Source organism: Falco punctatus, assembly GCF_963210335.1.
Source record: "Falco punctatus genome assembly, chromosome: 11".
In the NCBI taxonomy this organism is placed as follows: Eukaryota; Metazoa; Chordata; class Aves; order Falconiformes; family Falconidae; genus Falco; species Falco punctatus.
This window is the reverse complement of record NC_137591.1, coordinates 6,992,854-7,008,667: the sequence shown is the minus strand read 5'-3', so window position 1 is coordinate 7,008,667 and position 15,814 is coordinate 6,992,854. Positions and strand designations below refer to the sequence as shown.

General features: G+C 41.8%; 1 protein-coding gene across 4 annotated transcripts in view; it reads right to left on the bottom strand.

The window, feature by feature from the left end:
- Positions 1 to 15,814, bottom strand: part of LRP8 (LDL receptor related protein 8) — a 194,496-nt gene that overhangs the window by 68,751 nt on the left and 109,931 nt on the right. For all 4 annotated transcript variants that reach the window (XM_080406255.1, XM_080406254.1, XM_080406256.1 and 1 more), the window contains one exon: positions 7,230 to 7,352. In XM_080406255.1, coding sequence (XP_080262381.1) covers positions 7,230 to 7,352 — 123 coding nt within the window. The remainder of the gene's footprint in view (positions 1 to 7,229; positions 7,353 to 15,814) is intronic.

Below are 15,814 nucleotides of genomic sequence, written 5' to 3'. Positions count from 1 at the left end.
CTTTAAAAACCTGCACGGGACTATAAGCCATGATCTGCAGGGAACTACTAGTTTGCTAACAGGCTTCAAACAAGTCTTGTCCACCTCCAGCATCCTGTTAAACACTTCCATGGAAAGGAATCTTCAAGAGTCTGGAACCCTCTGCTAAGTAGACCTGGAAGCTAAGTAGCATACTAAAGACATAAACACGAATTAATTTCTAAGTTCTATTTTGGATGTGCTAAAGCTTTGACAGAGGTGAGCAAGCAATGCAAAAACCTGTATCCTAGTTGTACAACTGTGTCATTTCCAATTATTTGACAAAATAAACTGAAATGAGAGACTACATACAAGGAGAGGTTGAGGGAACAGCATTCCTTCAGCCATCAGAAGGGAAGGCTAAAGGAAGATTTTATTGCTGCCTTCAACTATGAAATGGGAAGGACTAGAAAAGATAGAGACAGACTGTTCTAGGAGATGGACAGTGATAGGATGGGAGGTGACAGACATGCTGTAACAAAGGAAAGTCTGGCGAGATACAGGAATTTTTTTCATTAATAAGGGTGGTCAAACACAAGGACAGGGGTCCCCTTTGAGCAGAGCATTGGACATCTAGGGACCCTCAGAGGTCCCTTCTGTCTTAAATTATTCCATGACTTCATGGAGAGATGATCATGGACCGTTTTCATTTTATTCTGTCTCAATAAATTTGATCACGTTGACAAATCAAAGCTTTCATCATTAGCCCTACAAACCAATCTGGGCATCTGGAAAATGAGACTGCCTCCTTTGTGCCTTGTCACTGTGAGGATCCTGTAACTCTAGAAGCATTTCCACATCTTGTACTTTGTCCTGTATTTGTTTTACATATGTGGTTCTCAGCTGCTGTAATTCAGCGGTGCTCCCAGTGGCCCCAGGGACAGTGACAGGGAGGCAGTGAGAAGACTAGTGAAGCCGCTGTATTTTAATGCTGGCAGTAGCCAGTCAGTAGAGTGGGAGTGGTAAAATGTGCATCTGTACATCTGACATTAACATCACCTTATTCAACGCTCTGAATGATCTGTAACAAATTAAATCCACAGAATGATCTTTAATTTACATGTTCCACTGCATTCACAACCCCCCACCATCTTATCACATATATACAAACAGATCTGCTCTTAATGTTGGGGGGGGGGGGGGAAGGAAGGAATATGAAAAGAAAAAAAAAATCTTCTTTGTTACTGCCCCCCAGGTCTTAAAACTTGGTATATGGCTGCGCCTCGCTGATCTGGCCTAGTTTTTCTTTTGCTACTAAAAGTTCAATGGCCTGGTGTATGCGATGAACTGAATGAGGCAGTCCACCCTCCTCCAGGATAAACCGTTCCCTGCCCTTCGAGAATTTATGAAGTCACTTTCCACAAAAGCACAACAATGCCACCAAACTAAAGTCATGCAGGAGATCTGTATCAAAGAAGAATTGGGGTGAATGGAGAGCTAGGAGAGGACTGTACATCTGGGGGCAAGTAATACCATCCCACTACTCATAATTACAGAATTTTGCATTTGGGCAACTTACTAGAAAGCGAGAGCCGAATGATCACTGTGAGAGATCAGCATACACAGCAGCAGCACACAAAGTGCCTAGGACTATGGAAAACACCCATTAAAAATACAACTGTCAAGTCTGGATACATCTCCCTCAATGGCTCGTGACATGTACTTCAAAGTTAAAAGGACTGCATGAACTGGTACTGTATTTCAAACCAATATTCAGGATTTAATTTTATATTCCATTGAAAAATCTATTTCCAGGACTGCTGCTTATTAAACCTGCCCTATTAAATCATTCCCCTATTAAATACAGTATGAATTTAGCTTTCCCCTTCTCTTTTTCTTCCTCATAACACCCTACTATACCTTTCCATATAATAATTTCTGCTCTTAACTAGGAGAATGTCACATATCTCATAAAGAAATAAGTGGTAAGTTTATGCTGCCTGCATTCCTTGATCTCATTATATATACAATGTCCTAAGGCAAGAGTTTGCCAGCTTAGATTTTCACTTGCTCTATCCCTTTAATTTGTGTTCCCTCAGTGCTCTTACTGTTTATGAGCACATTTTTATTTTTCTCTAGAGATTTTTTTTAAGTCACTGGTTAAATAATCAAAATACTTCAGAGGGAAATTTAAGATTTCCTTCCTGTAAAAAACTAGAATGATTCAGTACCTGTGCTGGAACAGCATTAGGTAGATAACATTCATTTTGCTGGAGGTCTCTGTTAGCTCAGTAAGAAAAATGATTTCCCTTCCCCCTCTCTCAGCTTCAAGAAACTGGATAGGAAAATAGCGAGAAATCTTTTTGTATGCATAACCAAACCCTGTGTATGTCAGCAGCGGCTGCACCACAGCTTCAGGGTGATCACCAAGCCACACTGGGATGCTTTTAGCAAGAGCAATGAAAAATAAATCCAGGGCTCTGACCATGGTGGGCTCTCCAGTAGGAGAGTACATGTAGGCTACTAAATATCTCCTGCAGCTGCCAGAGGCAAGCTGCTGTATAACCCTGCAGCAAACAACTATAAGATCCTCACCGTTCGAGCCTACTCTGAGGTCAAAAATATTTAGTGTATCTCCAAACAGCTGCTGGTGAGATACGTGGGAGTTGCAGGCGTCACGCTGACAGAGGCACTAACTCTACTCCTACAAGTTCCAGATACTTTGCCACCCTTTTTAATGATCTGTGGGGAGCTCCTTGCATACTAACAAGCTGGCACGATGGAGATGAAATCCATTATCATTTCAGAGCACCTTCCAGCACTGGCAGTTTTGCACCCACTCTAGACTCTCCCTCACGGCAGGCAGGGAGAAGCAGCAATGGCTGATGTCAAACAGGACAACAAGCCGGCTTCTCCCCCAGCTATTCCCTTGGCACGTATCCTTGCAAGGCCAAAGTGGTTCATTTGCTTTACACACAAGCAGCCAACCTTCCCTGAACAGAGGCCTAGTTCAGGCAATTGCCGAAGCTAAAAAGGCTTTGTCAAGGAAGACGAGGCTGGACGTCAGCACGTCCAAGTACTAACTCTTCCACTTCCCCAGCAGGAGCACCACTGCAGCACAGCTAAATGGTGTTTCTTTGTTCTCTCTTACCCACTATCCCATTTATTTTGTTTTATTAAGTATGTTTCTCAGTATAACTTTCTTCTCTTCAATAGTAAATTCCTCCCCCTTTCCTCCCTCCCTCAGCCTCAATCAGCACAACTTCTTATATTATGAATTTGGTCCCTTCTGTGCATTGTGGATAGCACTGATTTCTGAGTTCACATGATTTTGCTTGTCTTGATTTAGAAGCTCATTCTGCTTCCACACAGAAACAAAAAATACAATAAACACCCTCTCCCCAACTGATATTTGAAGATGACTTCAGAGAGAACAGATCCAGCCCACAAGATGCCCCTGAAGAGATCTGCTCACAGAAAAGGGGGACACGTTTCATTGAAACCTTAAGATAAATTAAATGAGACAAAATAAATTCAGCAGCCAGATAATAGCACTGAAAAACTGACAGATGGCAGAACACTGAGGTTTAGCGGAGACTCACATGTTACATGAATAATTCAGTTGGACAAACCTATATATGTGAAAGCATGTTTAGGTTAAGGATCTGGCTTGAAGAAAAATGCAGAAATATGAGCAGTTTCTTATTCATAATGACCTGTTTAAATCAAAAGCCTGGATAACCATCTTCTCCAAAATCAGCCCATGCTAGAAACTAATCAACTTTCAAATAGCACCAAAACCCACAACAGAAGTCCTACAAATCTCATCAGTTGAGAATTCAGTGGGACTCAAAAGATCCCCTTACAGTTACTGCTCCCAGCCACATTCAGCAGCTTGAAGGAAATGCAATTTAAAAAAAAAAAAAAAAGTTGCATGAATAGCAGAAAAGGCCCTAGACATCACAGACACAACAGAAGTCAGGCCAGCTGCAATGTCATCTTATCTACCCAACAGGAGACAGGTCATGCTGTCCTGAACACCTGGGGATGGATAACATCCCTAGAGAGGGCATTGTTAGGTACAAAGCTGAGCAACTTCAGTGATCTAGGAAACAGAAAAAGCAAAGCACTGTTTTAGTTTTGCAGTAGGGTTATCTTAAATAAAAAAAAAAATTACCACAAACTGCTACCTTTAACTGAACATTAGTGATGGGGACACAATATCCCTAACTACCAATAAGAGAGTGCAAAACATATTAAAAAAAACCCCACACATCACAAAAGCATTCAGAAAATAAAAAGCCATTTACCAGGTGGCTAGATGTTGAGAGGAACTGCCTTGTTTTCATCACATTCTAAGCTGGAATAGTCCTGAAATGCAACAGTCAGCATTATCAATGCTCTTAATCTCCCTAGCCTGAACAGGCTATGGACAATGTCCCAGTGTTGCATTAATTGAGGAATAACCCTAGATCCTGGCAGAGGTGCTGGCAATTGTGTGGCCTGTCTGAAAGCAATTGATTTTATAAAGCAGTTTGATCTTGCCAGAGGTGAGAAATCTCCATTTCCTAACCTGCCCCTTCCCTAGAGAAACTCTGCAGTGCAGGCTCCTTCAAAGGGCTGTGCTGCATTTCTGAACGGGAAAATGAGACTGCCATGGAGGCCTGCAGTCACTCCTCAGCCACGGCGAGAAAGCTCAGTTGCCTTTTCATCAGGGAGAAAGAAAACGGAGCTGGAGGCAGGGATCATACAGGAACATCCCACTGTACATTTTGCCTCTCACTACATGTATGTGTCATTACAGCCTCTTCTTTGCCTTTAAATAACATCTGCACACACAAAGAGCTTGGCCTTTTACATTAAGGGTACAAATTAAAAGCAAAGCCTAACACTGCAGTTTCTTGTTTAATAGTCTACCAGGTTTATAGCTGTCTTGACCAGTGGTAGTAGGAAGACCAGCAAACATATGTGAATTAACCCCACAACCAGCACTGTGCTTATGCATTACCATATCGATTCTGTTTCCTGGCACAGCAGATCGGATCAGCCTTTGAGACGACACGTACTTTGACAAGGATATAAAACATCTGGAAGGAATGTCCTTACCACCACACAAATTAAAGCCTATAACTATCCATAGTCATAAGATTAAAACTAGTTCATCTTCGTCTGATGAAGTGCAAACTTCAGATCTGAATAATCCTATAAAACAAGTGAAGTTCCAAAATTCTACTGTCATTTTTAAAGATTTGAAGGCAAGTTTTTAATTGGTACAGACAGAAACATTGGCTTTTCTTGTATGCTAGCTACAAGTCAGACATAGGCTTGCATCAAGCATCCTGTGAATGCTGAAACACAAGTTCAGCATCAACCACACAAAAATTGATCTATTTTGGTTAAAACTCATAACAAAGCCTAAATATCTTATGCTGAGGCAAAGCATGGTAAGTCTGCTTGAGACAGCTAGAAAACAAAATATGGCATGGTTATATGCCACAGTCTTTGAGCTGGTTTCAAAGTCCTTTTATTTAAAGAAACAAATTAAATATTGGTCCATACAGGTACTGCTACTTTCGCTAAGAATTCCTGGTTCATCTGTTAGGCATATAGCACAGAACAGGAACACTTATTTCTGCGTCAAGGTGACACTGACCCACTCCCATTAGCAGCAGGGAGATGTTTCAAGGGCAATCTACTTTTTAGAACAGCAGAACCACCACAGAAATACAGATTTCAGTCTCTTGGAAGGTTGTTCAAGCGGGGCGGGGGGGGAGGAAACAAATAATCATACAAAACTGAACAAATTACTTTACTCTCAGGACAGCAGTCCTGTACTGTAACAATCAGAGGCTCAGGCCAAGTCTCTTTTGCGATATTTAAGTTATATTAAGTTATAAGGCTTATTTCCCCAGAGGATGAAATAAGTGGGGGAAAAATGGAAGGTGAAATGGCTAGAAAAGAAATGGAAGATGATTAAGAGAAATCATCAGGGATCTTAGTGCTGCATGTCAGAGACCATAGCATGGGCTGTGTGTAGGCCAAGAGATTTTCTGACAGAGACTGCAGGGAATGGAGTTATTCATCCCCCCTCCAGACAGACAGGTAGTGGAAGTAGCATTAATAAAAATAGCTTTTGACTAAGGAGGATGCAGGGTGAAAGACCAACAAATACAGTTCATAAGTATGTTAATGTAGTTACTGAAGTAATTTTTTGTTGTAGCCTGTACATGGCTGCAAAAATTATTCCATTCATTTTATGCGAGAGAAGCACATTAATCTTTTCTTAATTGGGGAGAAAGCAGGAGTGGTGCTAGGCTTAAAAATAAAAGTATGGTTAATTCTGAAGTCCTCTATATGCCCCATTCTGGTGAAATCTGATAAAATACTTGCTCCAACACTGCTTCTGACTCATGGGAACGTATCTGTGAAGTACGTGACTAGAAATGCAACAGAATGGCTTGTACCAGCTTTTTGGTCTGCCCAAGAACAAACCTGCAGACATAAGTAAGTGCACAAACAGAAGTCTATGTAATTAGTGTTTTCATTAAAATATCCCTGGGATTCCCTTCAACTCAACATCAGACAACCCTTCACAGCTCTAGAACAATGCAGCACAAATGGACCTCTTCAGAGAGTCAAACGAGCAAGATCAAACGTGGTACATGAACATCAAGCATGTCCTTTCACTTACTGAATCAATGGGTTTTTTAAAAGGGTTACCTGCAGTTAACATCTGTCATATTCTCTGCTTTAGTTATTTTACATTGTTCATTTTTCATCTGCTACTTTTTTCTTCATTTGTTCTCAGAGGCACCCCTCACCCCCCAAAATTGAGCAATATTCTAATGTTGCAAAGTTCCTCTGTAATGACAGAAATACTACATGCAGTGATGATAAATCCCCAATATCCTACGATACAAACCACTGCAAATACAAGTTTCCAAAAGGCCTGATCCCAGGTGAGTGTGTATCTTCATGCACTGCTGCTGATCATGAGCTCTATGATCAGATAAACTGTAACAGAGCTAGAGATGTCTTTAATTACGTTACAGGCAGAAACACACACCAGTACTACCTGTATCATAGTCTGGAAAACTGGTATATTTGAAAGTTTGGAAATCATCTGATTTGAATGACCTGAATCAGTTTCTGATCCGACAGAAGCAAAAGTTGGCAGATCATCCTGCAAGTGCTAGAAAGAACACCACTGGTTTCTTTATGCTGTGGTAAGACAACACATCTGAGAAATACCACTTTTCTGTGCTACTCACTGCATGCTGCTTCTGATTCATCTGACCCATCAGGACATTCTTCTTCACCATCACATTTCCACCTGGCTGGGATGCAGTGGCCATTGTCACAAGTGAAATCTGACTCGGCACAAGTTTTCTTTGCTGCAAGAAAAAAAAATAAATGTACTCAGCATGAATATAAGCAGTGCAGAAGACTTCCATGGCATCCAATCCCACTAAGGACAATAGTGATAACCCTGTTTTCTGAGGATTCCTTTCACATTCAGTATTGCTGCTTCATGACAGAGTTACACCAGCATCAAAGATGGGTGTTTCTTCTCGCTAGAACTCTTATCCCTCCGCTTTTTAACGCTGATTCACTCTTTTATATCTTTTTCCAGATGTTCAAAAACCACAAATGGTCTTCTTCAAAATAATTTTTTAAGGCTTTTACTACAAAAAGCTGCTGCCTACATGGAACTGGAAGCGTGCTGCATGATTTACAGACAGGTAAGACAAACAAGTCTCACCTTCCAAGTACTATAATCTAAATAATAATGTTTTTATCTATGCAATCTATTCATCTGTCACCATAGTAGATGATCATAAAGCACTCCTCCAAACACTAAAAATCATTTCATTAAATGTCAACCACTCTGTGCTCTTTGCTATGCTTGCATTAATCTAGGGCTTGAAAAAGATGCAAGACATGAACTCAAGCAATTAATTGTCTATTCCTCTGTGCTAGTGGCACAGCACAACCAGCACCCTATACTACTAGTCAGCTGCAGCAGAAAAAGTCATCTACAGATACCTGGCCCCTTCAGTCCGTGTCCTCAGTATCAAGGCGATCATCAGTCACTCACCGCTTTTGCAATGGTGACTTGAGTAGCTTTTCTGTTAGGAACTGAACAGCTGCACCGTGAGAGTCATGAGCAATGGCTCACCCTTGAAGTGCGACACCTATGACTAGCTGGTATCTACCTTTGTTAGTGACCAATTTGCATATAAAGTGGTGATGGGGAGATTTGTTTCTTCCCTCGGCAAAGCTGCTCACAACCTAATAACGATCACAGGGAACCTCAGGTAGTAAAGGACCTCAGGAGGTCATCAGCTCCAACCTCCTGCCCAAGAGGAGTTGCTCTGAGATCTGACCAGGTTACGCCAGGTTTTATCCAGTCTAGTCTTAGAACTGCCCAAGATGGAGACAGCAGAACCTCCCTGGGCAATCCGTTCCACTGCTTAGCTGCCCTCGCAGTGAGGTTTGAGCTTGATAGCTGTTCTCTGATATAATTCATGTGCACACAACATTGCTACATCAATATTTCTTCCAGCAAACATTTTCAAAGCATTAAACACAACAAATAAGTCTCCAGGGTTTGATCTTTTATTTTCCTTTCTTTTTTTTCTTACATGAGCTGCTGTCAGGGAGGGAGCCACATTAAATACTGGTCATGTGCCCACACAGGGAACAGGAGCATTACTGTGTGAGGTACTGAGGTAGTCTGCACGGCTGAAATCAAGTACTTTTTTTTTTTTTTTTGGTACACACAAAACGTGCAGCTTCCCTGAACAGGCACCCAGCAGGAAAACACTGCAGAGCATCACTAAGCAGCTGTACAATCTCTCAGGATGTGCTTATAAAAAGAACATACATTTACTCCCCTTCTGCTGCTAAACGGGCCAGATTTGGGGCGGGGAGACAGTTTTCAGTCATTCAGAACCATATATGATGAACTAATATAGAAAAAAACCCAAACCAAACAACACAACCACCCGATGCAGACCAAGAGTTTTACAAGAGACCAGTCACACTAAGAATCCAGCGGATCTTTCAAAGATGTTGCACATCTGTTACCACAGGGAAAAGACTTTCTCCTGAACATCTTTGGTTAGAAAACAGAACTTGTGAAAATGGTGATCGTGCATCCCTTCTGGTGTATTTAATGCAAGTTTGATTTAATTAATCTGACGTATTTAATGGTCAGAAGCTCTGACCAGATACTGATAGGATATGCATGCATAACCAGTTGGAGCACTCACCTGCTCACTGTGAATCTAACTGGGTAAAATGTTAGTATCTGCTCTTACGGGAAGGTTCATCCAGAAAGCAGAGACTAGTATAATACTGGAGACATAAGAAACTTGATTTTAAAAAGGCATTTAGTTTTATACTAGCTCTCTCAATGCCCTAATGTCTTGTTTTCCATAGGAAAACGATCCTTTGACTTACTCTCTAGAGAACCAAACAGCAATACGACTACTTTTTGCATCTCAAAATAAACCTCTCCTTTTCCCATCAGTCTAACACTCTGATCACTGTTATTTCCGGGACATGTGGATGCAAGCATCAGCGAGGGGGTCAGCCACAGAGCGGAGCGTAACAGGCATTCCCTTCAACATGGCCAACCTGCTCACAGCAGATGGTGGCACTGATTACTTTGTTCCCCTGACACTGCTCTTCGGCAGCACAATTAATAGATTGCCAGGATTCACAAAAGAGGGAGAAAAGCACTATTGACAGTCCCGGGGTGTCATTTGGAAGGCGTTATTGCAGCTCCTCTTTGCAAAATGAAGTTGGGCACAACCGCTCATCAGCATTGGCCTAACCAAGAAGTGTTATCCCCGTCTGCACACCCACCCAAAGGCCCGACAGTCCCATGCCAGATAGATCAGCAGGATAGAAATGCATTTGGTCCTTTGTTTGAATCCAAGCTGTCTAATCTCTTAAAGGAGCAGGATTAAGGGAGGGGGAGCGCAAATCTTTCCATGATCATTATATTTACTTCTGCTATTTTTTTTTTCCTTCTGCTATTTTTTTTTTCCGTTTCTGCTTTTTACTATTTACATTTTATATACTATATTTTATTTGTTATTATTTTTTACTACTATTACTCTCCAACACATTGCATTATGATCTGCAGACTGTCTTAATTCCAATAAATTCTGCTCTGTGTTGCGAACAGCAACCCAGATTATTCAAACTGTGAGAATACTGAAGCACTATCTCATTTCTCACCTCTAATACAAAACTGGAATCACTCTATTTCCAAGCAGATTCACCTTCTGGCACTCAGTCATCATGTCTCTGGGATCACAACACAGGCAGGGAGCAGTTAATTGAAATATCAGCTCTCTGTCTTTTTCTTCCTTTTCCTTTTTCAAATCCGATAACCTTTTCTATTAATCTCTCATGTTATACAGCTTTTTTCTATCAATTCTCTATTAAAAATTCATTGAGGCTCACGCCATAAATTGTCAGTGGTGCATTAAAATGTAAAATAAATAAATACATCCCTTTTAGACAATGGGGAGGACACAGGTTCATTTTATGGTTTCACCTGGCTCAGAAGTAGCCAAGCAAAATTAATTGTTCCCCCGAGATCCATTTCCTTTGCCGTAAGCAGCCCAGGCAGCTCCATTCACATGTCTCTTCAAAATGAACATAAACAAACAAGAGTAAGTAGTCACAGCATCCCTGCGCCTCTGCTCCTCGGGGGGCAAACCAATACCTGGAACAAGAATAGAGAAGGCTACTGAAGCATACACAGAGCCTTTCATCTTCTCCCCTGCTCGGATGCAGAGAGTGACACCAAAGAGACTGCCTTTCTTTTGACTCTTGCTTGATTTGCCTTTGGTATCTGCTTTTCCTTTCTCACATGTGCAGCTGGACAGATATGCCAGAAACTCCAGGGTGGAACTCTGCGCCCGTCTGACCTAGGGGCTTAGCTCCCATAGCGGATGAGCCCTGGCTTGGGCAGCTTTCCAGTGGAAGGCTTGGTCAAAGAAAGGCATTCCTGCTTCACTTCTCCAGGAAGAAAGACAAGGGGGGAAAAGAAGGCTTCAGCTTTATCCAGCCATGACAGAAAAATACTCCAATACACTGAATTTTAAACTAAATTGCATCAAACCAACACAGCCCCTCATTTTGCAAAATGTTATTTTCCTTTCCATTACTCATCTCTTACCCTGAACTGCAAGTGAGGATTCAGGGTTCATCATTACAGCAAATTAGAAGCAGAAAACCCAGGGAGACTGGTTTAGAGTACGAACATTTATAGAGGGAATTAATAAAAAAGCAGTCATTTGGGATACGTATAATTAGACTGGAAGAAATAAATATATACTAAAAGAAACAAACCTGGCTAGGAACAGGGACTGGATGTGTCTTCTAACAAAAGTCTCTCTCTCTGAAAGGTGAAATCCCTGACACTAAACCCAAACAGCTATCTGAATCTAACTGAAAGGCCCAGGATTCTTTCTTCCCCCTTCTAACAAAACTAAACACCCTCCCACCCCCCTCATAAGCCCTCAGTCACTTGATTTAACCTCACTTAACTTTTGCCTTGGTTCTAGAGGCTTTACGGGACAGGAACATCTTTACAGTTACTCATAAAATACCAGCCCCTCTGTGATTCAATTTCCAATTCATGCCTCTTGTTTATTCCTATTTTGCACATCTGTAATACTAAGCAATACGCCACTCCACAATAGCTTCATTTTTTGCTGCTCCTAATTTTCCCAAACCAACACAGCTGAAAAGCAGAGGGAAAGTATTTCCTCTCTTACCATCAACAGTTTTTTGAGAAATGCTGTAGTTGTGCCACAGCAGCAATGGTGTAAAAGCACATAAAACAGCACGTTTTCTGATTACAACTTGCCTGTAAAGGACAGTTTAAACAAATTTTTCTCCTCCTCCCCGCCCCAAAAATGAAACCCTATGTAATAATAACAGACTGTGAACATAGGATTTTTAGATTTAGGGTTTTGTTCAAACTCTAGATTGTGTATCCAGACAGAAAACTAGGCTGATGAGAGTGCATCCTTGAGCATTAACCCACGAAGGCCCCTCAGACTGCCCTCTCTCTCTGTTTTTCCTCCTCAGTAACTGTTGGCCAATTTCCAACAATTCTGAAAAGGGGGAAAACGTGAAACATAAGTCTACTCCTACAATTTTTGTAAAATTGTTTGCTGAATACAGAACAATCAAAATTACAGCTCCACAAAAGCAGATGAGGGCAGAAACTGGCCACTGGGCTGGTCTGCAGCATGTGCTGCCAGCCAGCTGCAGCTGTGCAGCTTCTGCATCTCATACCCATGGTAGGTTTATTGCAGAGGGAAGAAGGCAATTAGGGATTAAAAAACAAATGCCCAGAAAACTCCAGATACCACAACCATTGAAAACTGGTTTCATTTGCTCCACTACTGTCATTCCTACACACAGATCCTACTCCTACTTTAACTTCCGAGTCAACACCAGAGCTCCCATCAAACTGTGTATCTGTTCTCATTTGAAGGCTGAATGCTGGCTGCTTGCAGAAACCAGTTTCACCTAAGCTGCTATAAAAATAAAATAAAAGTAAAAAGCCATACAATAGAAAATTGTGCTGTGATCCTTCTGCAGCAGTAAAATAGTACAACACCGTAGGATGTGAGAATGGGAAGATGATAGTAGGCCAGAAAGAGAAATTGAAATTCATAGAATGTGGTTTCATTTCATGCTGGGAAACTTCAATGGCAACTTTGATCAGTGGCTTATCAGAACCGCTGTCGAGACTCCATATGAGAAGAAAAGCAGCACCACACAAGTTCAGAAGCCTAACACAGATCATCGCCATCACTCATCCCTGTGAGGTACCAATGGCAGCTTGAAGTGTAACACAGGACACAAGCTAGCTCCTCCCAGAACAAAATATATTATTATTATTATGGCTCATTCCACACTTCTTAAGGACCTCAATAAATCTAGTCCCACACTGAGGAAAATACACCCAAGCTGAGTCATTTGCTTGGCCCAATGAGGTTTTCTGCTTACCAAGAGAAAGGTAGGGGCTGGGATCATCATTCAGCTCGATAGAGATTCTGGGCTACACAAAACTTGACAGCAAACAGTTGAGTTGTCTTCAGTCAGCTCCTGATCACAAACACGACCACCATGACATTGTAAATGCCACTCCCAAACAAAACTTCCTAGCAATATAAGAAAGCAAATATGTATTTTTTTAAAATTCAATTTATGTTCACCAGAAACGTCTATATTGTGTGTATATATATATGCACATATATTCTATATGTGTGTGTGTATATATATATGTATATAGTTAGGAGTATAAATACTCCCAAACCCAGAAAACTCTTGGAGCAGGAGACTGAGCCCTAAACGCATACTTTGTCAGCGTCTCTGCCCTTCAAAGAAAGTCTGTGGTATTGATCCCAAATCCTTTGGCCAAGTTGTATACCCAAAGGATGTCTTAGGATCTCCTCTTAAAGAGATTTGAAAATCCTAGCTTATGTCCCACAGCACTGCAGCCCGAATACTCTCAATTTCTGCTGTTGACTAAGATGGTATCGATTTTGCAAAGGAGGATGTGTACCAGGCAGTGTAGGACAGTCCACCCTGCTGTGGTTTCCTGGTCACAGCAGGTGGGTGGATGGCACTCCAGCCCTGGCTGTGCCCAGCTGCACCTGCTTTAGGCACCCAAACACCACATCTTGGCAACCCAACTCCGCCAGCAGCACCTCTGCCAGGGCTACAGCCCCGTGCTGCCAAATCCTCAGCATGGGAAATCTCAGGAATGTGCTGGTTTGCAGCTACAAAATGGCAACAGATAGGATTCGAGGGTTGAAATGTCAGTAAATCCTAGTGGATGTGGACCGTCAAGTCAGTTTAATTTTCAGACAACTAAGGACACCTTGAAGTAATGAAAGGAAATATTTAACTCGCTGAATCTGGCCACTTTTTTTGATGCTGCCATCTCAGCAGGCAATTACATTAATAAAGCAAGATTAATCAGATCACCTCAAACAGCCAGTGCTCAGGCACAGACCACTGTCCCTTTGATACTACACATGAAACACATTTTAAAGAAACCTCTCCCCAAGACCCCCTGAACTGGCCCCAGAAAACAATGCCCAATTGACAAAAACCTAGTCAAAGGGTTTATGACTGCTTGAAGCTGCTATTACAGTAACCAAAACATGCAGCTGCTGAGTCTAAACTAGTCCCTCTGATCAATCAAATCAATTAAATTAGAAGGAGAAAGAGATGTCACCTGTGATTTTTCATTAATATCAAAGGTATCCACCTTTGTGCACTTTAAATGGTAGTATGTGCAAGCCTCCTATTTAGAATTATTTAAATACATTTTCATGTTTAATGCCGAGTTTAATGTGAGGAAAATGGCAGCACCCAATTGCAGCTATGGAAAGCTACGGAAAACACACAATGCTGAAACAGCAGTTTGTTCTCACGTATGAAATTAAAGTGACTTCAACTAACAAATCCATGCCTTTGTTGCTAAATTTACTCATGTAATCAAGGCCAAAACTGAACAAAATGTTTCCCCAACATATCCTCCTCAGGTTGCTGCTGCCATTTCAGACTTCAAGAAGGGTCTGTACGCTCAAAAGTTGCTCTGTTTTTTGCCAAATATACAAGCTGCTCTAATGAATGCAGTGTTTGTCCCTACAAACCAAGCTTTACCAGCAGGAAAAGCAGGAATCCCAGAAGAGGGTTCAAGGACAACATGACCACTTGGACTGGTGTGCTCCTTCAAGGGCATTAGAGGTCTGTAAAATGTACTACTTGGGTATTCAAGACAAGTTCTCCTTTGGAGTTTGAAGGCTTTGGCAGGGCTCTGGGGCTTTCTCTTGGGAAGCAGCTTCTCTTTGCAGCTGGGAACAGCCCAGGCAGAGAGCTCAAGTGCTGCCTCACTTCAGAGGAACATGCTTCCACACTCCTTCGGGCAAGGCTCCCTCCAACATCTGCTCCCTCCAGTTTTCCTTCAGCTTTCTCAGTTTTTTTTAAGATCCACTCGTAAAGCATCAGTGATCTTTTAAGCTATACAAAATGAGGTTTTGTGACAATTTCTTCATTGCCATTCTCCAGGAACCCACATCACCTCAGTGTTCAAGTCTCCAGAATTAAAAAAAAAAAAACCAAACACCAACCAAAACCAAACCCCAAACAACAAGCCCACAAGAAAACCAACCAACCTCCCCCCCCCCACATTCTACTTGTAAAATGGAAAATCGTGTCCTTGTGCAGAGGAAGGAGGAGAAGGGACAGATATTCCTACCAGCATCTTAAGTACATGCCCAGCTTTGCTCAGAAATAGGTTGACAACCCTGTCCAGCCTGCAGTCACCTCTGGATGCTACCAATCAACCTCACTACAATGTGACAAGTTGGCAGGTGTGAAAAAGTACCTGCCATTCAGTGCCAAAACACGCTCACCGACAAAATCTCACTGACACTTATCCTCATACAGCAGCAACAGTGACAAGGAGGCTGGCAAGCATACAGACAGGGCCACGTTTCAGAAAATGTAATTTCTATTACGACAAAGATTATGCAAGGTAGCACTGTATGAAAGGACTATCAGAAAACTTGCTCCTCCTAAGAGATCTGAGAACTTGAAATGTGCAAGTTGTGCATGTCCTCGGTTGCAGGCACATGGGCACAGAGACATTAAATGACATGCCAGAAGTCATGCAGCAAATCCACGGTATAGCCAAGGATCTGACCCACATCTTTCAGCCACATCTGCTAGAGCAGTTATCTTAAGGTCAAGCCAAAATTTCCTCTTTAAAGAAAACAGCAGCCATCACTGCTGCAGAAGTTGA